At 45.1% G+C, this 23,962-nt stretch overlaps 2 protein-coding genes across 8 annotated transcripts in view; one reads left to right on the top strand and one right to left on the bottom strand.

The window, feature by feature from the left end:
• The window catches only part of CAPZB (capping actin protein of muscle Z-line subunit beta), a 110,037-nt gene extending 96,702 nt beyond the window's left edge, over positions 1 to 13,335 (top strand). The window contains exons 7-10 of one of the 2 annotated variants that reach the window (XM_037881170.1): positions 7,037 to 7,102; positions 8,332 to 8,408; positions 9,717 to 9,829; positions 12,542 to 13,335. In XM_037881170.1, the coding sequence (XP_037737098.1) occupies positions 7,037 to 7,102; positions 8,332 to 8,408; positions 9,717 to 9,819 (246 nt within the window). In that variant the 3' untranslated portion in view covers positions 9,820 to 9,829; positions 12,542 to 13,335. The remainder of the gene's footprint in view (positions 1 to 7,036; positions 7,103 to 8,331; positions 8,409 to 9,716; positions 9,830 to 12,541) is intronic. The other variant, XM_037881171.2, reaches the window with a different exon arrangement.
• The window catches only part of SLC66A1 (solute carrier family 66 member 1), a 45,034-nt gene that overhangs the window by 6,185 nt on the left and 14,887 nt on the right, over positions 1 to 23,962 (bottom strand). For 3 of the 6 annotated variants that reach the window (XM_037881167.2, XM_037881165.2, XM_037881166.2), the window contains 3 exons: positions 23,353 to 23,445; positions 22,440 to 22,625; positions 21,156 to 21,914 (listed from right to left, as the gene is read on the bottom strand). In XM_037881167.2, the coding sequence (XP_037737095.1) occupies positions 21,819 to 21,914; positions 22,440 to 22,625; positions 23,353 to 23,445 (375 nt within the window). In that variant the 3' untranslated portion in view covers positions 21,156 to 21,818. Of the gene's footprint in view, positions 1 to 21,155; positions 21,915 to 22,439; positions 22,626 to 23,352; positions 23,446 to 23,962 lie in introns of those variants that run through there. The other 3 variants (XM_043531904.1, XM_043531905.1, XM_037881168.2) reach the window with 2 other exon arrangements.

The raw sequence follows: 23,962 nt of genomic DNA, 5'->3' as shown, positions 1-23,962 counted from the left end.
CCTCTGTGCCCTCTGGCTGCCTCATGTGGTGTGCAGGCAGCTCCTAAGCTTACCCTCTCCCTATCCATGGGCTGGCCTCCTTCTCTTTTTCTTTGAGTGCTTGTTCATGTTGGTTCCAATCAGGTGTGCGCACATGCACGGGAGCCGGAAGATTTTTCCCATAGCAGCATCCGTCGGGTCAGTCCGGGCACCCGCTGGAGTCGTGCCTTCATGGGGCTCAATATAAAGGCCTGCCGACCCGCCACCCCTCCGTTCCTTCTTACGCCAGTGACGGTAGGCTGGAACTTCCCGGAGCCCTTGCTTTGCAAGCGCATTCAACTCCAGCTGTTTGTACATAGTTAGTTTATCTTAGTATTTAGTATTTAGTAATTAGAGTTGTTGGGGGTTTCTTCCCCCCCTTCCGACTCCCCAGAGCCATGGTATGCCTCGGTCCCTGGGGTTTAACAACGGTGTGGTCTGCGTGAAGCGCATGGCAAAAAGTGATCCACACGCATCGTAAGTAGAGGCAGCAGCAACTTAAAGTGATGCTCATGGAGGCAGCTCTACGCCCCCATTCGGACCCAGGCTCAGGGGACCTGGCTCCTAGCACTTGCTCGTCGACGCGGAGTGCCCCGGCGCTGTCACCAAGTTCAGTGCCGAGAAAGGACTCGTCCTGGGACGCTCGGCACTGGCGTGGCACCTTCCGAGGCCCAGCAGAGAGCAGGCACCGCTCTCACTCGCCATTGCCTCGGAAGAAAAAGAAGCCGGGCAGTCGGTCACCCCTGGCTAAATCTAAGGAAGTGAGACCCCAGGCGGGCCACAGCTCGAGATCCCCCGTTAAGGTCGCGTTGACTCCTGCCCAGGCGAAGCAGTTGGGTCCGGGGCCCCCACGTTCACCGGTCCCTCCGGGCCAGCAGCTGCCACTTCTTTCGATGCTGGAAGCTTTTGAAGCTGCTCGGGATCTGCTGTACCTTACGGTGCCCCCTAGGAGGGAGGAACCTCCGGTGCTGGCGGTCCCACCCCAGCCGCTGTCAGAGGGGAAGCCAGCAGTGATGTCCAGGCATTCGCCCTCTCCACGTCTTTCGGCACCGGCCACTCGGACAGAGAGCTTAGTTGCTCCCCAAACTCTTGACACTCGATGCACCGAAGCTCGGCTCCTCCGTGGTCTTCAGTCTTGGAGACCTCGGAGTCAGAGTCTGACTCCTATTGCTCTTGGAGGAGTAGGAGCCGATGATCGAGGTCAAGGTGTGAGCTCCAGGTGTGGCCACCTCAGTGGCAGAATCCACCACAGTGGCCATTCTGGACCCACTGGGCCTTTCATGAGAGCGAGGGAGGGATCCCAGGGCACTGCTCCGCAGCATCTTCGGTGACCTCAGCCACATTAGTCCCGCCATCAACCACGCAGCCTGCCTCGGCGCCTACCCGCACGCCAACGCCATCGGCTGCGGCACCATTGTCAGCACAGGCCTCAGCACCAATGACTCTCTGATCTCAGCACTGACAGCAATCTCAGTCATGATGGACAATACAACAGCAACGCTCTACTTAAACGGGGGTGTGGGGGTGGGTGTAGACTTCTCTCCCCTGTGCCGGGAAGCCCTCGTGCTGTGGGACTTCTGTGGAGAGCATTCAATACACCTGCAAGCGTCATACCTCCCTGGGGTACAGAACGAGCTGGTGGACCACCTCAGCAGGTCGTTTCACAGCCACAAGTGGTATCTTCTCCCGGATGTGGTGGTTTCAATCATCCAGAGGTGGGGCTTTCCCCAGATGGACCTATTCACCACATGACACAACAGAAAGTGCTAGCAGTTCTGCTCGTTCCAAAATCACAGCCCGGGCTCCAGCGCGGATGTGTTCCTCCTCCCATGGGGAGGTTGTCTTCTATATGCCTTTCCGCCCATACTGCTCGTTCACAAGGTACTTCTCAAGATCCGGAGAGAACGGTCATATTGATAGCAGCAGCCTGGCCCCATCAGCACTGGTTCACATCTCTCCTAGACATGGAAGTCCCAATTACCCTGCCGCTCTTCCCGGACCTTCTGGCACAAAATCACGGTCATCTTGAACATCTGAACAGGGAGTTGCTTCACCTCATGGCGTGGAAGCTCCATGGCTGAACCCGATGGAGCTTTCCTGTTCAGACCAGGTTAGACAGGTTCTCCTTGGCAGAAGAAAACCCTCTACGAGAGCCATATACCTTGCCAAGTGGAAGAGATTTTCAGTCTGGTTGGCACAGCGCCATTTGTCCCCAACGCTGGCCTCTGCCATTTATTCTGAACTATCTCCTCCATCTGAAGCAGCATGGGCTTTTGTTGTCCTCAATAAGAGTACACTTAGTCGCCATTTCGGCCTTCCACCCTGGCGCAGAGGGCCGCTCTGTGTTTGCTAACTCTATGGTCAGCCGGTTCTTAAAAGGGCTCGACAGGCTATACCCTCACGTCCATCAGCCTGTTCCTGCTTGGGACCTCAACCTGGCCCTTTCTAGGCTCATGGGACCCCCCTTTTGAGCTATTAGCGACATGCTCCCTGCTCTACCTCTCTTACAAGGTAGCATTATGCAAACTTCTCAGCCAGGAGGGTGTCTGAGCTCAGGGCCCTGACATCAGACCCTCCCTACACTGTGTTCTATAAGGACAAAGTTCAGCTCAGACATCATCCTGCTTTCCTCCCAAAGGTCGTGTTGCAGTTTCACATCAACCAGGACATCTTTCTCCCAGTCTTCTATTCTAAACCGCATTCCAGCAGCAGGAAGCAGAGGCTCCACTCTCTGGATGTCCGCAGGGCACTAGCCTTTTACATAGAGAGAACGAAACCATTCAGAAAATCAGTCCAGTTATTCATGTCATTGGTGGACAGAATGAAAGGTCTCCCTGAGTTGTCACAACGTATCTCGTCATGGATAGCGTCCTGTATTTGTGAGTGCTACAACGTGGCAGGTGTTCCTGCACTTCCAATCACTGCGCACTCCACCATGGCGCAGGCTTCATCAACAGCTTTCCTGGCTCAGGAAATCTGCAAGGCGGTGACGTGGTCCTCCATCCATACTTTCGCCCCGAACTATGCGATTACCCAGCAGGCCAGAGATGATGCAGCCTTCGGATGAGCAGTGCTCCAATCAGTGGAAGACTCTGACCCCACCTCCTGAGCTTGGGCTTGAGAGTCACCTGATTGGAATAGACACGAACAAGCACTTGAAGAAAAAACGGTTACTCACCTTCTCATAACTTGTTCTTCGAGATGTGTTGTTCATGTCCATTCCAATACCCACCCTCCTTCCCCTCTGTAGGAGTAGACGGCAAGAAGGAACTGAAGTGGTGGCGGATCGGCAGGGATCTATATTGAGCACCATGAAGGCGCGACTCCAGGGGGTGTCCGGACCGACCCGACGGATGCTGCTAGGGGAAAAATCTTCTGGCTGCCGTGCGCATGCGTGCACACACATCTGATTGGAAAGGATGTGAACACCACATCTCGAAGAACAACAGTTCTGAGAAGGCGAATACCTTTTTTTCTCATTCTACAGAGGCAGGCCTTGCTGGTAGCAATCGCATGCCTATGTTGTTTTACAATGAAAATAAGATCACAGTAGAGTGTGGGGTTGTTTTTTTTTTGTTTTAAATATTCAGCTTAAAAAATGCTGAACCTTTATTCTGACCAGTAATACACTTATTTTTTTCTGTTCTGTTCCAGTTCAGGCTCAGTATGTAGGACAAAATGTATGGTTCAAGTTCAGATCCAGTACAAGTAAAAATACTAGTTTGAACTAAGAAAAGGAGTACTTTCTTCTTGCGAATACAGACTAACACGGCTGGTACTCTGAAACTAGTTTGAACTAATTGTCCCTGCTCTGGGGTTGGCCTGTTTGCTACATGCGTAACATTTTTGGGTACAATAGAATGGATGAGATTCACTGGTAATTGCACAAGGAATTCCTTCTGCTTCTTCATGTGAACTTGTCAGACTTTCCAGTTGTCCAGTCACATCATAGCTGGTTTTACAATGGGAGCGGGAGGGAGGGAAGAGCATGCATAGACCAGCAGGGTGCAGAACTGGTTTACCATCACAAGATGGGTAGTTTAAGGCTTTGAATACACAATTCGGGGAAAGAGGAAGGGCATATTTAGGCTGCAGTGCTTGAGTAGGTGCATTTGAAGGCCGTGCACAAACAGAAATCTTCAGTGGAGTTCTGCAAAACTGGCAGTATTGAGATATGTGGAGTTTACACCCTCAATTTTACTTTGGGGCATCTGCTTTGAATTTAGAATGAAACTTAGTGGAAACTGCCAAGTTTTGCCTCACTTGGTGTCCAAACATTTTGACATTTTTCCCACCTCAATCCCATGCTCTGCCTGCTGGCCTTGGCTTGTGGACCTTTGGGCAAAACTGGTCATTTTAAATTCCCTTAGAGAAGTTTGCATTGCTCCATTCCACAACAGCTATATACATTGATTGGGGTTCTTCAGGATGACATGGATGAATTTTCTTCATATCTTTTCTACTATTCTCAGGGACACTCATGATGGACCAAAATACTTATCCAACTTAGATTTTTCTTTCATCTTATCTTGTTTTCCTGCAAATAACCTTGCAAAAAGTCCAGACAGCAGCACAGAGCTGCTGTATTCTGCATGTGAGACATCCCAAGTCTCCAACTAGCTATCCAGAGCTTAATATACCCAGAAGAGCAAACTTCCCTCAGAGCTGGACTTGCAGCAGATGGCTCGGGAAATGAGGCAAGGAAGCCAGCTCATGTGCATCTCAGATGAGAGAGGAGTGACTGAGACATGTAGATGGGACTTGGCTCATTCTGGAGTGTTAGCTTTTTTTGACTGAGCTCATTGGCAGATGGGGAGTGACAGTGGGAAGATGAGCTGCTTGTTAACATCAACTTATAGAATGGAATTTCCCCTCCAAAGTAAATTAACCCCCTTTTATAGCAGCTGCAGGCTTTCTGCTTGAAATCTTACGTTAACAGCCCACTGAAGGAGCCTTTAAAAGAAGAAAAAGCTGCTGTTTGTATAACATGGCTGCGGACTGACTCCGAACTGCCTTAAAACAGCCTCTCATAACATCTGGGCTTTTACAGCACATAAAAATGTTTTCCTTCTGGCAGCAGATTTTATGGAGACGTAATAAAATACGTTTTACAAAAATAATTCTATTTTCAGATTGTGTTTTGCCAGTGAGCAGGGTCTGTCCAGGTGTGGAGGAGATTCAGTGGGGAGCCTGTGGAAGTAAAGCAACCATTGCCAATGCCCCAGTGTCCCACATTTGGTCAATATACTGATGGCCCCCCAACCTCACCATAATGTGTGCTTGTTATAGTTCAGATTTATGTTCATCCTCTCCGCGGTCAGATTCTTTTTCTAGGCAACATGTCTCTGTTGTATGTAAACAATCTGACTAAGGGGAAAATTAAACTTTCTTCTTCCCCCTCTCTCCCCTCACCTCCCAGGTTATTTTTTGTCTTCAAGGCTCCAACTTAATTAAATGCGCCTCCAGGCTTGATAGAACTTAACTTAAAAGGAGAAACCTGTAGCTGCACTAGATTTCCAGACTAGACCTCGAGGGAGGGACAGGAACAGATGGATAAGAGAATTCAGTGGATTACTGAAACTCTCTGAAGAATCCCCTGTCTACAACATCTTTCTCCCTTCTTCGTTTTTATGCCTTCTCAGCACATCTGTATCGGTTGCCTATCCTAGGATTGATATTCACTGGTTGGCAGCATATCTACGTTTAGCAAGAAGAATTTTCACCTAAGGCAGCAGAGGAGCCAATCTCTTCACTAGCACCACAGGTTTACAGATTACACGGGGCTGGCTGCGGTCTCCAGATGAATGCTGCCTTAGGTTGCTCTAAGTAGAGGCAGAGCTTGTAAAGGGAACGTGGTATCCTAGTGTCAGCTTTAACTTACTCTCAGTGGGGAAAGGGGGTTCTAAGTCTCAGTTGGCTCATTGGCTGTCCCCTGTTCAGACTTCCCTAAGCAAGTGTTCTGCAGTGCATAACTGGGGATTTTACTCATTAAAACAATAGCATCAATAGTGGGGCTAAACTTTGTCTTGGTTGCAGAAACTTCATGTTAAAAGTTTGGCGTGTTAACTATACGTGCCTTGCAAAGTAGAATCCTCTGTGCCAAGTACTTAGTGTCTGGAACACCTTTGCTCTTGCTAATAAGAGATGAATTTTGGTGGATCTTCCTATTTCTGTGTGCCTGCAGTTTGGTAGCAGCTGAAGGTGGGCAGTAACCTAAATTATCACTAATGTTAGCAGACTGCTGTGGTCTTGCCTTCCCAAACCACAGCAGCTTGGGACATCCACTGTATTGCTCCCACTTCTGTTGGAAGATAAATAATTTCCAAAGTGCAGATAACTGGGAAGATCTGAAAATACCGAATTTGCTCCCATATGCGGTTACAAATAGTGCCGAGATGAAGAATAAAAAACAGCTGTTTTACAGGGACAGACCCCAGATTTTAGACTGACAGCTCCATGCAATGTGCACCTCATCAATAGCTCCAGTGGCTGTGAATCCAGACAGCTTGTGTTTCCCCCTTCTTTCTGTCCCCATCAAAGAACAATTGCATGCATGGTGTATCTACTGCAGCCACATAATGGACAGTGCATGGCCAACTCTGCAGTATACACGTATCCCCTTTAGAGATGATAGGTGAGTGCTGGTGCAAACAGAAAGGGTCTCTCATGGTACTGTGGGGTTACTGCTGGTGAAATGGGATTACTGAGAAATGTTTGAAGGACGCACCAACATGACTCTGTCTCCAGTCTGGGGACGACTTGTTCTTCATGTGAGATGGTTGCTTGAGTTGGCTGGTGTACTGCTCACTAATGAGATTTGTACTTTTGGGGTTTCCCATTCGGCTAACAAACCATATGCATTTTATACCTGACCTTATTCTGAAAAAGGCTGCGTTTACTCTACAACACTGGCATTTACCCACATTCTCCCATCCCTGCTGTTAGTATGTGGAATTATCATGTATCCCTTCCCACCTTGTTTCTCCATTACAACTGGTTCTATTTCTTTTCTCTCCAGATGGAGAAAGATGAAACTGTGAGCGATTCCTCTCCACACATAGCCAATATTGGACGCTTGGTAGAGGTAAGTACACTGGGACCATCGTAGCTCTAGTAACTTACGTTGTACTGAGGCTAAATTTCCCAGCCATCTTTGCTGTCTAATGAGTTAAGACCCTTTGTGTGCTTCACAATAGTTCTTAGCTGTGAAAAGTCCTTCCTGCACAATTCTAGTCACTCCTTCCTTACCTCTCTCCCCCACTCAGTACAGTAATAACCTTCCTGGAAATGAAATGGCCGTGTCCTTAGTATTAGTAAACACTTTCCCACCCGGAGTCACTTACAGAGTCATTGTTTTTGACAGAATTACTGAAAGCCATGCCATAGTATACAGAGCTGCCCTTTCAGCTGACATCCCAGTGCGTAGGAAGTGCTCATTAAGTGCTCTGCAGTTGCTTTTCACAGAACTTGACTTCATTGCAATTCAGTCTTATGCTCAGTCTACTAAGAGTCAAGGATAAGATTGCATTAGTTGCTGGAAAAGGGGTGTGGAGCAACACTTGGTTGGCTGCTGTTTTAGCACACCATATTTTTGAAAGAAGCTCTTATCCTCATCGATTTCAGACTTCATAGTCACTTTGGAAGGAGGGGAGAAAATTCTTAGTTAAATGAGTGTGTGCACATAATACTGTTGCTAAAGACCATCAAAGCATCAAGGATAAAACACACTTGATTTTGGTCCTTTTGTCAGAGGAGGGGTGGCCAGTGATTCAGGCGAGACTGAAGTTGCTGGGGGAGAAAGTATCACTTCCAAACATATTGCAGTTGTACCATTAGCCACCAACTCAGAGAATTCAACTTTGTTCTATGGAACCCTTAACTTCTTGGGTTCCTTAAATGGCTGACTCAGAACCTGGGAGTTCGTTCTGTTAGGGATTGGAACTAATAAGAGGGGGCGAATGGGCTGTCCTGTTTGCAGTGGGATACGAGTTGGATCCCTGAACAAAAACTGCCCTCTTGTGGTTCTGGACAGGTATTTTGTGTATATAGCCTTCCACAGTAACCAGGAGCAAAGTGAATCCTCAGACACTAATGTGAGCTGAATCTGCAGCTGTTAGGAGAAGTGGGGCACACAGTCTGACATGAAAACTTAAATAACAGGATACAGTGGGCCAGATCATGCTGTGGAAAGCATTGCATCTCAATACAGTCAACTGAGCCGGTGAAGGGGTACTCATAAGAGACTGTAGTAACTTCTAATAACCGTAGAAACAACTGCAATGATTAATAGGCTGGCTTCTCCCTTTCTTCTAGGACATGGAAAACAAAATCAGAAGTACACTGAATGAGATTTATTTTGGAAAAACAAAGGACATCGTTAATGGGCTGAGGTAATGGACCATCCACAGCTGGCTCTTAGAACTCACTTAGCCCCTCTCCCTCCCCCAGCAGTACCTGCAGTATTGTCCCACAGTCAAACAGTGACTGGCATTCCTTTGCTAGAACTTCCCCTTTCCATATCTCCAATTAGTCACCTCATTGGGTTTTGGAAACATTCACCAGTAGTGGTGTATTTAGAGAACATTTCTCTTACACCTTTCGACTACAGGAATTTGCAGCACTTTAACCCCTTGTTCCCTGTTCAAGAAGAGCATAGCACAATAAGGTACTGTAGCTTGATGAGATTATTTTTTAATGGGCAGCTTAATTATTCAGACTGAAGGTTTTGTGTGCTGGGTAATTAAATTTTGACTCATAGACCTAAACTTATTCTTACAAATAATTCTCAAATGCCAAACAATCATAAGGAACTGGCAATTCTATGAAAACAGAGCTTGTAGTTTTTTTAAAATGCGCCACTTCTTTTCTTCCCCACTCCCTCAGGCTGGAATGTAGCTTACCAGAGCAGACCAAGTGAATGAGCCGAGCCTGCTGTGTATTTCTGCAGGGAAGTTGTGTGAGGCTTTGGACCTTGATCATGTCCAATCAGGAACTTTGCATAGCAAGTTCTGGGTTGGTGTGTTTTAACTCTTGGGGAGGAAAGTGCAGAACTGAGAGGTGTTTGATGCTAAGTAAACTCTTCCACCCTGTAAATTGGACTCCCCAGCACAGTTCAATAATGCAGAAAACACAATAGACAAATATGCAGATTCTGCAGTTTCCATGTATACCGATGTATGAAAGCATCAGCAGGTCTGCCTGCAATGGCAGAATTATGGTGCTAATAAAACACTTCTGCTGCCTTCCTAATGGCCGTTTGGCTGGAGTGGGACCTAGTACTTGACAGACCTATTTAATGAAGTGCTGGTTGAAAATTGTCCCTCATTTTCATTGTGGTATGTGGGGAATTGGCCAGGCAGCTGCCATTAACATCACATGGAAATATGTAACTGATTATTTTTTCCTGTGTGAACCTTGCTGAAAATCCCTGTAGTTGAATCTATGCGATATATTCTCCAATACCTCAGTCTAAAAGAGCTACTATTTTGTGCGTCAATGAGGTAATCTGTTATCACCCAGAGTATCTGGGTCTGGCTTTTCCATCTCACCTTTCCTGTTTCCTCTGACTCGTGTATTTACACTTGTTCTTCCTGAACTGGTTCCTAGTGGCTTCCAGGATGCCAGCTGTCTGTTACTGGGTTCTTCTGACTGTTCTTTTCCCTATTCTACTTCACTCATTTCTGAACTACTCTCTGTAGATCTATTGATGCTATCCCCGACAACCAAAAGTATAAGCAGTTGCAGAGGGAGCTTTCTCAAGTGTTGACCCAGCGTCAGATCTACATCCAGCCTGATAACTAAACCAATCCAGGTACCCCTGCCTGTGAGGTGTGACAATCAGCATTAAACTAGGACTCACCCTGCCAAGAACAGGCTGTCTTACCTATGCATGACAACTGAAACCGGAACTAACCCATAACTCCTGCAGACTGATGACCAACTTTTAATTTGTTTCACCTTCATAGAACCAATGAATGCCTTGATCTTTATTCCCACTGTATGGAGTTCTGTGCACTGAAACGTGGGGGGATTTGCCAGTTTTGTTTTGCACTCTGTCTTGGGGGGCAATTATACAGTAGATGGCCACGTACCCAAAGTGGTGGTAGCTCGTATTCACTGGTTTGACCCAAAACCCTAGGGCTCCATTACAATTGCACTGTCACTTTTTTTTTCCCAGCAGCTATACAGATCTTATAGAATACTCATTCCTTGTAATTTTACAGTACTCCTTTCCCTCTGAATAGAAGGAAGGTTTTGGAAGTAAATAGCTGTCCTTTCCATTGTAAATGATGAAATACAAAGGGCCCTTTGGTCTTGGTACTTCCAAGGCTAATAGCAACCAATGCTGATTTCCCCCTTCCCTCCGAATCCTCTTTTTGCCTTGTATATCTGAGTTTTTCTTGGAGCTTGAAAATTCAGCTCCACTCACGCTACTGAAATGTTTCTAGCCTCCATTTCCCTGTGCCGTGCACAGCCCGTTATAAAGGGGTTTGCTCATATACTGTAGGTTGCTCTTGGAGCTTTGATTGCTTAGGATGCATGGCAGTGACTAACCCTGGGCCAGTTTAACCTTCCACTCCAATTCCTAATGAGTTACAGATGCCTTCTTAAACATGCTAAGCTGACGGAGGGGAAAATGAGCACTGTTTGTTGATGATGGCTCAGAACCATTACTTTAACCTGTGACAAATGCAAATATAAAATGCATATATTTATGTTAAATCAACTGAATTCTCCAGAGACGAGAGGATGGAAATACTTTCTAAGAACATTAGAAAAATAACTCTCTGATACAAAAAATGGACTTGCTTTTCAGAAACGAGCACCCAGTAATAACATACCCCTGACCATAGGAGAGAATGTAAAATGTAGAATATATGGAGAGGAGTCTACTAAATTGGATGCTAATAGCTTCCCTGAGGTGTTAGCATCTCTTTAAAAGGCCAATGTCATTCTTCTGTTATCTGATCAGTTATAAAATCCCTTTTTTAACTAGGGATCTTTATTGTACCTTGCTGTAACAGCTGAAAGATTCTTTAGCCGTGTCCATGAAAGTATTAATAAGCAAAATCAAGGTGATTCTTTAAATGTGTGGCTTTTTTCTAAAACCATTTACTAAGAAAGCCAGGGGTCTATTTTGTCTGCAATACCATTATCACATCTATTCTACTTCACTTGCTTTGGTTGCAGTTGATGACTGTAGATAAAGAATAAACTGGAGATGCAAATAAGTGCCTGAACAGAAATCTCTGGACATGCTGTACCCCTAGTAAAGAACTGGGATAAAGGAATAGTATGTGTAAAGCAGAATTGTCTCATCATATGACTTTCTCAAGAACTGCCAGCAGATATCGGAAATATCTCATCTGTTATAGATCTATAGCTTCCACTCAAAAATAAAGATTTTTAAAAGTTAAACTGCTCTAATATCAGTGGCTCTCAACCTCTCCCATACAGCGACCCCTTGAGATCTGCTCACCATCCTCTTGGAGCTTGCAGTCCCATGTTGACAATTGCTCTAGTGGTCTGCTTTGTTGCAGCTGCTAACTCCTTAAGAAGGAAAATACTCTCCCCCGATCCCCAGAGCAGCAGCAGAGATGCCACTGAACACTTCCTGCTTAGGGTACCAGTGACAGCATAAGCCCCAAGAGTTCCTTGTTGGAATTTTTTTTATATGATGCTTTCTGCTAGAAGCCCATGATGGGGTTTGTAGCTAGTGGGCCTCCATTCCATAATGAAAGAGTACTTTCCTTCCAACAGCTACATCGTAGCTCATAGGAAAATAAAAGACTAGCTTCTTAAAAATCTCTAGCTTTCTAATGTACATTTTTAGCTGTTTAAACTTAAAGCAATAGCTGCCCGAATGCCTAGGTGAACCTAATGCTTTGTGTCTCGAAGCACATGGACATACATGAGAGATTCATTATCTTGGTAATTTATTCCATAAAGCAGCTTTCGCAAGCCAGAGTTAAAACAACTCTCATTTGGACTCTGTCCTAAGAAGAGAGAAACTTCTTAGTCTTTCTGTAAAGCAGCTTCTGCTCTTCCCATGAGTAAATGCATTGGAAGGGATGGTATGACATGGCTGCCACATACTGAGATATTCATTACCTGGACTATTTGTTAGGTCCTGCAAACAGGTCCATTGCAGAGTTGCCACAGAATAACTGCTGGATTATCTACCTTAACGTCATGATCACTTTGAGATTGATCCCCTCTAACACACAGTCTGAGGGACAACTAGATGTTCCCAAGATCTAATGTAAAGGATTGGGATTCTCCCCCCAAGAATTGGAGGTAGTGGAACTTCAGAGGAAGTATATCTGTGGTGACTCCCTGTTAGAGTGAATTTTGCTATACTTGCGGAAGAGTGTTCACTTTACCTTTTGTCCTCCGTATTTGCAACAGGCAAATAGAGGTTGTTTCCTCTAAGCCTGCTATTGCCTCAAATCCCAGAAGAATACCTGTTAAAAATCACTGCTTTCAAATGTCCCACTTTAATTTGTTTCCTTCCTCCCAACAGGTCTGTGCAGACTTTTGCAGACAAATCAAAACAAGATGCTCTTAAAAATGACCTGGTGGAGGCTTTGAAGAAAAAGCAGCAAAGTTAAAATACTCTTCATGCTAACAAGACATGCCATGCACTCATTAGATTCCTTTCTTAGAAAATTCATTTTCTCCCCAGACCCCCCTTTTTGGTTACATCACAATTTGCATCCACTACTATCCATATGCTGCCATCTCCCCATGAATAAAGCTGTACAAACTTTTTCAGTCTCCGAAGCTTACTTTGCACCACATTTTACTATCGAGACCTTAGAATATATTTCTGTAGAAGTCATGCATTTTTCCCCCCTCTTCTCCCATTTATATGCATAAACACCATTCATTCTGTTTCTTTTCCTCCCCTCCCCCCCGCCTTTTGTTACATTGGTGTAAAAAATGTAAAACAAAATTTATTAAATACTGTGGTGTGTGAAAGAGGAAAAACTGGAAAAACGTATTCCACGTATGTGTGGGGACTGGGCATGGGGGACGGCTGGTGGGAGGGAGGGAAGAGAGGGTGTTCCTCAGTGTTGTACTATACTGACTAAACCAGACTTGCAAGGAAGCATTGATTTGGGGACCCACTGAAAGTTCTGCTCTTCTATAGCCTTGTTCCAAGGCACCTTTCTGTCAATTTTTATGGAATGCAAAAGGGGTTTTTGTTTTGATTTTTGTTTTTTGTAAAGCTTAAATTGAATCTACATCTTATACTTGAGCCTCCATACTAAAAACAAAAAAACCCACAAAATAAAAATTATAAAATCCTGGGAAGCAATGTGCATCCAGTGTCCTTTTTTATTTCTTCTTCCTTCCTGTCTTATTGCTTAGCGTTTATGCTCATGATGCATTCTTTTATGGTAGTAGGGAGCAGCTGCCCCGTCTATATACAGACGTTTGTAATTTAAACAACTACTATACTGTATGGCCACAGAAAGCAAGTGAGCTCTTCTTGTCTCACACCAAGATCAGCTGAAACTTATTTGGTTGAAGGGAGACTATTTGATTTACTTTGCTAGTCACAGATGGGGTGCATCTCGCCAGCTTTATGTGGCTGTGTTTTTCATTAGCTTGCCATACTTTCAAGATGTTGGCATGAGGATGTTGGCACCCTGCTGCATTCTGGGATTGGAGCTTCAGGCATATAGCAAATGTGGAACAGATGTATTCTGAGAATAATTAGAATATCTGGCATCATTGCGTATGTTGAACATAGTTGAGGTAAAACCTGTTTGTTAAAGCACTCGGGGAGAAGAGAGGCTTAACCAACACTTGGCAATGTTAAATGTGGCCAATTCTAAGCAATGGCACTAGTGAAAAGCTGTTCGGCCACTTCATTTCCACCTAGACACCTTTTTAACTTACGTAAGTGAATTTAGTGCTTGTGGAAGGAGCAAGACATGTAGCTCTGTGGTCAGAAATCTACTTATTCACACCAAGAATGTCTTTCAAGTGGCAGTTGGCAGGCCTTTCTCTTGGAAGAACCATGTCCAGAAGACCATCAGCTTCCATGTCCCTTCAGTCCATGGCCTGTCTCCTGAGAGAACCAGCAGGGGTGCATAGTGGACAGACAGCCTCACACTACACCACAAAACGACTGAGCCCGCCATGTCTCATCTCTGGTTTTTGACAGTATTTACTTGCTACTGGGTTGAAGGAGGGACATGAAAGGCCAGGATGTAAGATGGCAGGTGGTTTGGTAGGAATAGGAAAGTGCATCTCACCCTCACGGTCAGGTCAGGCTTTGACTAACTGTCATTTGGGAAATCTGATCCAGGGGGCTGCTCATGGAAGAAAGTAAAAAGGCTTTAATTTTTTGTAAAGAGTGACATTTGTCCCATGGTTCAGTCTTCCCCCAGCAAGCAGCACTCCTAGGAAGATGGTGGCATGACTCCCCTTCATAACTCAGCTCCTAATAGCTATCAGCAGAGGCTGGGAGTGGATAAGAAGAGGTGGATCACTTTGATTGCCTGTTCTGTTCATTCCCTCTGAAGCATCTTGCATTGGCCACTGTTGGAAGGCAGGATAGTGGGCTCGATGGACCCTTGGTCTGACCCAGTATGGCTGTTCTTATGTTAACACACTTTGAGTAGCTTAAGTTAATGCTGTAAGGGGGTTGCCAATGTTTCCCTTTATTAAGTTGATTATGAATATCTTAGAAATTTGTTCAACTGGCTGCCAAGGAAGTGAGAGAAATGTTAGGAGACTTCATCTGACTCACCCCAGAACTGAGAACAATCTGGCTTGACCTGCATATACTTTCTCTATCCTCAGCTGGCAACAGCTTTCATTGGTGACCCATGATGCTGGGTAACACCTGCCAATCCCTTGCCCTATCATCTGTTCACCCTTGCTCTGGGCTAGATTAGCTAACCTATCTCCTTCACCTTCCTTTCTTCCTGCAGTGCCACTATTATACTGGAGAGCACCTTTTACTTTAATACTGACCTCAGTCCAACTTTGCAGTTGCACTGTATGGTTTGAGGAAGAATGGTTTTGTGCTTGACCTTGGATTAGGACAGCTGGATTCAGTTGTCAGCTCTGCCATGGATTCCGTGTGTGATCTTGGGCAAGTCACTTGATCTTTGCCTCTTGTTCCCCACCTGTAAAGCAAGGATACTTCTCTACCTCACCTGGGATGGTGTAAGGAGAAACTCATTTATATGTGGGAGGTGCTCAGATACACCAGTAGTGGGAGAGATTTGAAGTCATTACAAGTAGCCAATAATCTGTCCAACTCTTTCCTTTGCTCATTAATTTACAGAGATGACCTATAAGGTATTCTTATTATTGGGAATATAAACTGTCTTCTCACAGTCTTTTTGGTTCAGAGGAATATCATAGAACTGAAGCAGCTGGCTAGCCGTAGTCAGTCTTCAGTTTAAGCTTTAGCCCAACTATGGTGAAGTGGTAGAGGTTAGTCAAGCTTTCCCATCAGTCTGAGCTGCAAATGGGGCCTGACATGGGTTTTAGTAAGTCTATGGAGACACATTTTAAGCAGCTTTGAACATACTATCTGGTCTTGTGCTTACTTTTTGTTTATAGTGGGTGTTGATTAATTCCCATAAAATACAATGAGAGGGAGAAGGGAGCAAATGCCTGATGGGCTGTCAGCATCTGGCCTACAGAATTATCCTCTGGATGACCCTGTGTGAATGTGAAATGAAAATGTAGGCATAAATATTGATGGAAGTACTTTTTTTTACTCTAATTATGCTGTTCCAATGTGACCTATTTAACATTCAGACATCTGCATGTGATTAAAGCCCCATGCCTGAGTTTTTACCCATGGGATCTCTGGTGTCTCTAATTCAGGTCATGTGAAAGGACTGGAGCTAAGGAGTAAATGTACATCCTCCCTCCTTAAAGTCTGCAACCTCAAGGGTAACATTTGAGTTTGTGGTGTTGCCATTTGGTTCTGTAATGTGGAACTTCTGAAGTGAGAGCAAAATTTGTAATAACTCCTGAAGTTTGAAAATAGTATGTCAATTTAGGCTGGGGAGCAGCATGTTCCTCCCTGCTGTTTCTAATTCTACCTGTTACCTGTTCTAAAGCTTCTTTCTCACAAGCTCCTCCTACCCGTTTAACTACAGGTGAGACTAATATTATACGTTAGAGGGATTATACTGCTAGCAATACGAGCCTGGTCTACACCTAGACTTCACTAACAGAACTATGTTAGGGAGGGATATAACTTTTAAAATCAGCCATTAGTGATACATCAGCTACTGTGAATGTAGTTAGTGGTATAGCTTATTCCCCTACAGGAAAATAATCTGTAGCCTTATAAGCACTTTTTGTACTGCCATCAGTGTATCCACACTAGGGTGGTTGCACTGCTTTAACTATACCTGTGTAGTTAGTCTACAATAGTAGGATTTATGTAAGGCATTGTCTACATACAGTCAAATGAGAGATTCATGCTACCTATCCAGAAGCAGCATTGTCTAATGCGGAATGCGGTGGACTCGAGACCTAAGTTCCATTCCTAACTCTGTCTCTGACTTGTGTAACCATGAGGGAAGTCACTTCTCTGTTCCACTCTCACCTTTTGGCTAGGTAAGGCTCTTACATAGTATCTAAGACAATGGGATCCTAATCTCCATTTGTCGTTAGATACAATTTTCTAGTTCTCAAAGTACACCAGGAACAGCTCTGGCTTCTGAAGTACCATCAACTAGGCCCAGGACAGGTATCCCTTTAATACCTTGTCAACATACCTTGGGCAGCAGCAGGGAAGAGTTATCTCCCTCTTGCTGACTAATATAGTTAGCAAGTGATAGGGTCTAGCTCTGATAAGACTTTCAGCCTCTGACTGGAGAAAATGTGTGGCTCTAAATAAGAGGTTCTCATGCTTCTTTAAAACATGGACCACACTTTAATCAAGTATACTGCATCCCACCTCCCTGTGTATTTGCAGTTGCTTACCTGGAAAAGTAATTTAGCATCATGTAGCTGGACCAGAGGAATGGTGAGCCCCTCATCAACAGCTGTAAGTAGCCAGAGCCCATAGTTCTAAAACCTCATTTAATGTAAAGCCAGATCCTACAGTGATGAGCACTGCTATAGCTGTGTGTAAAGGGCCCTGATTTAGCAAAATATTTTTGAACATGCTTAAAGTTAAGTATATTGAAGCACTCTGCTGAATTGAGGCTTCAGTCCAGAAATTTGAGTCAAACTTTGCTAATCACCTTTTGAAACTGTTACTTTGTTTCCATTTTCCTGAAAGAAAAGATTTGCCAACAATAGATAGTTGTCTAGGTATAACAGCGCAAGCAGCTCTAACCCAGAGCTGGTTTTATATATATATGCTTCGAATATTGCTATGGCAGGGAATTTAGTTACAAAGCATTGTTGCCTAACCTGGTTACAAATAGGGGCCCAGCTCCTTAACTGCAGTGAATTGGCATCGCTCCCTTGAATTTCAATATGCTGTTTTACACCTGCTACTCTGTTTTGTAGTTCCTGTTAGAACTAAAACATGGACTTGAATGGAAGAGTTTCTTAAACTGGCAGGATTTTTAGAGGAAGTGAGCATGGGAAAGTTCAGAAGCTAATCCTGACAGTCAATCTAAGTCCATCCTCTTGTAAAAGGCACAAAAGAAGAGGGAATTATGAAACTCATGAATTAGTAATTATTAGGGTGAAAATCTTAATCTCTCTCCTCAGGAAAGTAGTGGGAGAACTCCTGGAAAAATCTGTTTGGTAGAAGCCAGTACAGAATCAAGCAACAGAGAGTGTAATTAACTAATCTCAGAAATATTCCTACAAGGGCATTTCCCTTAAATTGGGCCTTTGTAAGACATGTAATTTCTTTCCATCAGAGCCCTAGCCAAAGTTCAGTAATCATGCCATACAATTAAATTGTCCTCCTGGCCTCTTCCTTATTTTAAGATCAGCAGTGAAACAATGCAGAAGGGATTAGTATGTAGGTACAGGCTGTGTTCTTTCCCTAGATTAGAGAGAACTCTTTTGTGAGCTGCTTCACCTCATGTGAGGGGAAGGTTTGTAGCAGCTGTGGAATCCTGATTACCAAGAGCTACCTGGTGACTAGATGAGGGAGGTTGTGTGGGGTTACACAGCCCTCTCATGGCTGAACCAGTGCTCCTGATTTATGCAGAGCAATGCCACCAACTACAAAGCTAGATGGGGGAAAGCTTCACATATCCTGCCCTAAAGTACCTGTTCATTTAAAAAAAAAAAAAAAAGCTTTCCTCCCTCCCTGTAGTAGCAAAGGACTAATAATTTAGTGCTACTGTGAGCTATGTATATTAATTCCTTGGTATACTTTATAATGAAAAGTACAGGACTATGAACCAGGCTTCTAAGTCAAATGGACAAGGATGATGAAAACAAGCTGAAGTCTTGTGTTCACCGGCTTGCCAGAGCCTGTGCTTGAGCTGTACTGCGAACAGAATCGCTACAGGCTGATTTCCTGCTCTAGGAACTGTGCACCATCCAGCTGTTTAAAAAAGCCTTCCCTTCCCCCCCTCTTCCTACAAAAGTTATGAGTTGAAGATTAACCCCCTCACCACCTCTGGAAGGGAAGCTTTAAAGGTAGGTGCTCCCTTTCCTCTTCTTCCTTCAAAAAAAAAAAAATAGAGTGTACATGTTGTGCACATCCCCTGTGCCAGCTGTGTCTGGATAACAGTGTCGCTGGCTTCTTGAACGATGAATGCAAGCAAGTGCTGGTTGTGTAGCACTAGCGAACAGCCTCTCTCCCTCTCTGCTTTACAACAGATATGGACAATATAAGCTGTGACCAGTCAGCCTCTTGCCTCCTGCCCCTGGGCCAGTATTGACTGCCCCTCAAGGCCAAGTGTGCATCAGTAGCCACCAACTGGCCCATTGTTGCACCCATGTGGGGTGCAGTGACCTAGGCTTGTTTGAAGTAGTAGGGATCTAAGGTATGTCTACACTGCAGCTGGAGCGTACCTCCTAGTCTGGGTAAACAGATACATGCTAACAGTGGTCAAGCTCGCACACCAGAGATAACATGGACATTGGGGCAAGGACTAGCCCCCCAAGCTTGGACCCACAGTGCGGAGGAGGCAGCTCATAACACAACATCCCCCCCTGCCTTTTTTTTTAAAATTAAAACCTTGCTGAAGTGGCAGCGGTGCGACTCGAGCAAGGCTGGGAGGCACGCTCCCACCTCTAAGGGAAGTAGCCGCAACAGCTCTATTTGACTCAGTAGAAGACGCTTCTGCAGTGTAATATGGAATTGGGGTTCAAGCTCTTCAGCTCACGAGCACAGACCAGCTACTTTGACACAGATGTAGTGCCAGGTTGGGATGTTCTGCTTGGATTTTGCCCACTCCTGCCTGTAGCAAAGCTCTTATCTCTAAGCCATAGAAAAGTCCAGGATAAGTAAAAGCTCTTCACATTTTACAAAATGTGTAAGCCTAAGACACAAAGAAGGTAATTTGCAAGGTCATAGTAAGAGCTAGGAATAGAATACAAGAGGCCTAGCTCCCAAGCTCTTGTTCTTGCCCTACCTCTGCCAGTCAGTACTGCCAGGTTAATAGTGGCTATAGATTCCCCCATTCACACACTGCTGTGCTGTACTGGTGGTCAGCTAGTTGACCTGTTTCTTCTGAAGGCTCTGTTGTAGAACACTTGTTTCTGCATCCCGGGAAGGGCCCCGCTACTACTGAGTTGGTGTCAGACTCCACTGCAAAGTGAGTGCTCCATTTAGCTTTTATGGAATTATAACAGCTTTTTACCTCCCCTCTCCAAATCAGTTTTTCCATGGGAGAGGAGCACTCTTTGCAACTCAGGAACTGTAAAACCCAGTGAAGGATTATTACAGCAGCACTGCCTGTGTCTGGCTTCATACCCAGAATATTTACAAGTTCTATCACCAACAATTCTACTTTCAAGGGACTATGAAATGAAAAGGGGTAGTTAGTGTCTGGTTTAAACCAAAGTATGAGGTTAAGTCTCTGTCACCCGACACCCTAGAATGGGGGAAGAGTAGCTTCCTCCCAGAGATCAAGTTTGAGAATCACCTCTGACTTAGTCATTACCTAGAGAGGTGCCATAGCCGCCTCAGCTACATGATGGCTCAGTGGGAATGTAGTCTAGGCCAGGAGCTTTCACAACACGTTTTTGGGTGGCCTCACAGTATGGTCACGAACTCTTGCTAGTGGCTGCGCTGACCATTTTTCCTAAAATAACTAACTTTAGGAAAAACAAAATGTACCAACTTGTCCATCGTTGTAATTTATTTATGCAGTGGGTTTTCAGACTCAGTAATAAATGTACAATTGTCTATTCTTTACTGGACCTAAACAAAATAGAAAAACATAAGGCACTTTGGTGGCTTTTTAAAAAAGATTTGCTAGCCATAAGTCTGCTGCTGTCAAAAGTGATATTTGTTAATATCACTTTTCACAGCAGACTTATTCAGCCCTAGCAAGCCCTGGGACAAATTAAGTCCTGGATAGGGGGGAGATGGGCAGGGAGGCAGCGGGGCCTGGGGTTGGAGCCTGGAATCAGAGCCTGCCACTGCATGGAGTCTGAAGCCTGACCCCCTACGCCCCTGGGAAAGCAGGGAATTGACCAGCTGCCTGCCCCTCTAGTGTTTTTCCTTCAAAGGGGGGCAGGACCCAACCCCTGCTGGCAGCCCTGGGAAACAGGCCACAGGTTTGCCCCCTTCTCCCCCACACCAATCTCAGTGCAGGAGGCTGTGGCCACAAGAAAAGCCTCTGGTGGCCACACGTGAGAAATGCTGGTCTAGGCCCATCCTGCATCTCCCAGCAACCTCAGTGGACAGCTAATACTTAAAAACATGGGTAAGGTGGGGCTGCGAGTGTGGATATACTGCCCATCTTACATGGCAGACAGCTAAGGTAGTCTCTGCCAACATATCTGCTTTAGAAATGAAGGAAAAAGCTTACCTCTAGGGAAAGAATGGATGTGAAAAACTCTCAGCGAGGACCAAATGAAAGTTCACAAGGAGAAAGTGAATGGCCATGGGTAGGGGGTAGTCACCCCACAAGCCATTTTAAAGACTAATTGTACAAGTGGAAGAGAATGGAGACAAGCCAAAACTGAAGTGTCCTTTGGAATCAAAATAAAAACCAAGGGAGGCATGTTAGACAAAGATTTATTTTTCTAGAAAGTTGGCTGCCAAAATATTTTGATAAAATTACACACACACACGTATTAAAATGCCTCTCTCCAACCCCATCACTGGCCTCACTCCCTGCCTTAACTGCCAGAAGAAGAATGTGCAACATTATTCAGATAGGCAAAGGGAGCCACTGAGCCACTGTGCATAAACCCTTAAAGGTGAAGTTAAATGGCAGCCACTCTCAGCATCTGTGTTCATTTGCTTAAAACAGGAAGGTAGACAGCCTCATCTTCCCTCCATCCCCTAGAGATTTTTCATTCTTGCTAGTAATGTCTGATGCAGAGCTGGCTCAGGACAGCCTTCTGGAAGGGAGGGAGGAAAGTGGAATCAAATTCAGCTAGTTTTTAAAAGTGACTATGATCCAGGTACAGAAATGTCACAATATTTAATCTCTTTTGAGTCATTACTACAAGCAGGTGAGATCTACCAGGAAAGTCCTCTGCCAGATGGCCAAGCACTTTCTGCAGGAAGCATCATACCGCACACTGGCTTACATCTTCTTCTGTTAACAGGAATCACCCAAAAACAGGTCTAGGAACCTGATGGCAACTCGCTATGGCTTAGTTTGAAGCCAGAGTTCTCACCAGTATCCATTCTTGCTTGGGGACAGTTCCTTTTGTCAGCTGTCAAGGGGTTCATCTTGCTTGCCAAGCAAGGCCTCTCTCTCAGAAGTGTGAGGTCTTCTCTTCCGATAGGCAAGGAATTGGAAGGAGATCTGAGGAGGTGTTAAGCCATATTTCCGTTACATAAGGTCTAGATAGGAGAAATTAGGAAGCTCTGTCTAGGGAGGAAGCCTTTAGTTCCGGGGGGAAATAGAGGTTGGTTGGTTCTTTCTATGCCAAGAGGTGCATGGTTACCATTGTAAGATGGGGATAATCATGGTTATCTCCTTTGTAAAGCACTTTGAGATCTACAGATAAGGACTATTTCATTGTATTAGGGTAGTGACCAGAGGTCCCAAAGAGGATCAGGGACCCTTCATGCTAGGAACTATAATAAGCATGTATTGTTCCAACATTATTGTAAGAGATCACTGTAACATGGAGGGGAAAGACTTCAGCTGCAAAGCACGGGTTGGCTGTGTAACAGTATCAACAAAAATCTGCCTCTGAACAGCCCTGCCCACCCACTATCTCAGAAGAGACCAGCTTTTTAATGGTTATTTGTGCAGAGCATTAGCAGTAACGAGCTGGCAACACCACAGAAACTTGGGGCAGGGAGCATTACCAGAAGAGGATACAATCACATCAAGAGACAGGATCCCCAGGCTGCCAATCAGCCAGGGGAGGTGATGAATGATGTAGTTGCCTTCGTCTTGCCCTCGGTCTGGGTTCTTCAGAAGCACACTTATTCCATACAGCGAGTTCCCCAGCATCACCAAAGCAAAAAGACAGTATGAGACACCTTTGGTAGATTTCCTCTTGAACTGGAAGAGGAAGCCATATTAGAAGGGGCTGGAGAATAAAAAGACTTCCTTGATAGCGGAAATACTCTAGATATACCAGGCATGGATTCCCAGGTGATATGCAAAGGGAGGAGAATCTAGATGATGACTAAGCTTATTGAGTGCTGGTATCCACTGTTTGAGGGACAAGCTTCTTACACAGTGTTGGCATTCTTAGGGTCACTTGACCATGCTCTGCTGTGACCGTAGTAGATACTCCAAGAAGAGCAGGGAAAATTAAAAATGGGAATTGTATCCTAGAGAATTGGCCAGCATCTGTATCCCTTGTTCATCTCTCTCTCTCTCTTCCCCCCACTCCCCAAAGATATCCACCATAACAGAATCCTAAATGATAGGGTGGGCTCAATAGCAATAGTCTTTCAGCTCCAGTTGTAAAATATTAAGCAAAATTAGCGTCCCACCTTTACAATGGGGAGAAACAGCTGCTGCATGGAAGTCAAGAGGTTAAATCAATCAGGACCCAGTGTGAAAATACAGAGAGATGGCCCTTGGGAAGGTTCTGGAAACACAGCGGGTTATTGGCCTGGAGCCCTCTGCCTCTTGCATCAGCAGCCCTTGGGGATAAAGGAAACTCCCCTACTCCCAGCTCTGGAATCTCAGCAGAAAGGGAGCTCCTTTCACCTTCCCCAAGGGAAGATAACCCCAGCAGTGGGTTGGATCCCATCCCCACCTCCAGTGGGTCACTTACATTAGTGTAGATCTGGGGCACTCGGGAGAACAGATATAACAAGGAGGCGATCGAGCCAACAGTGAAGCCAATGATTTCCTTCTTGGTGAAAGGCTGCAGGGCAAGACATAAAACACCAAACTGTTATGCATTGTACAAGGCACATGCAGAACTGTATCCTTGGATTTACAGGCATCTGGTGGCAGAGGTGAGGTCACATGACCAGGTTTAGCTGATCGCCATATTTGGGGTTGGGAAGGAATCTTCCTCCAGGGCAGATTGGCAGAGGCCCTGGAAGTTTTTCACCTTCCTCTGCAGCGTGGGGCACGGGTCACTTGCTGCAGGATTCTCTGCATCTTGAAATCTTTAAGCCACAAATTGAGGACTTCAGTAGCTCAGACATGGTTTAGGGGTTTGTTACAGGAGTGGGGGGGTGAGATTCTGTGGCCTGCGTTGCGCAGGAGGTCAGACTAGATGATCATAATGGTCCCTTCTGACCTTAAAGTCTATGACTGACCAAACCCAGGTATGCACTGTTGTCTTTCCACCTGGTCAATAGTTCTTTTGAGTTGCCTGGCTAGCTATTGGCTGAAACTGTCACATGACAAGATTGCCAGCTCTCCCTCTCTGT

The sequence above is a fragment of the Chelonia mydas genome, chromosome 18 (assembly GCF_015237465.2).
Source record: "Chelonia mydas isolate rCheMyd1 chromosome 18, rCheMyd1.pri.v2, whole genome shotgun sequence".
Taxonomy (NCBI): Eukaryota; Metazoa; Chordata; order Testudines; family Cheloniidae; genus Chelonia; species Chelonia mydas.
This window is presented reverse-complemented; position numbering and strand designations above follow the sequence as displayed.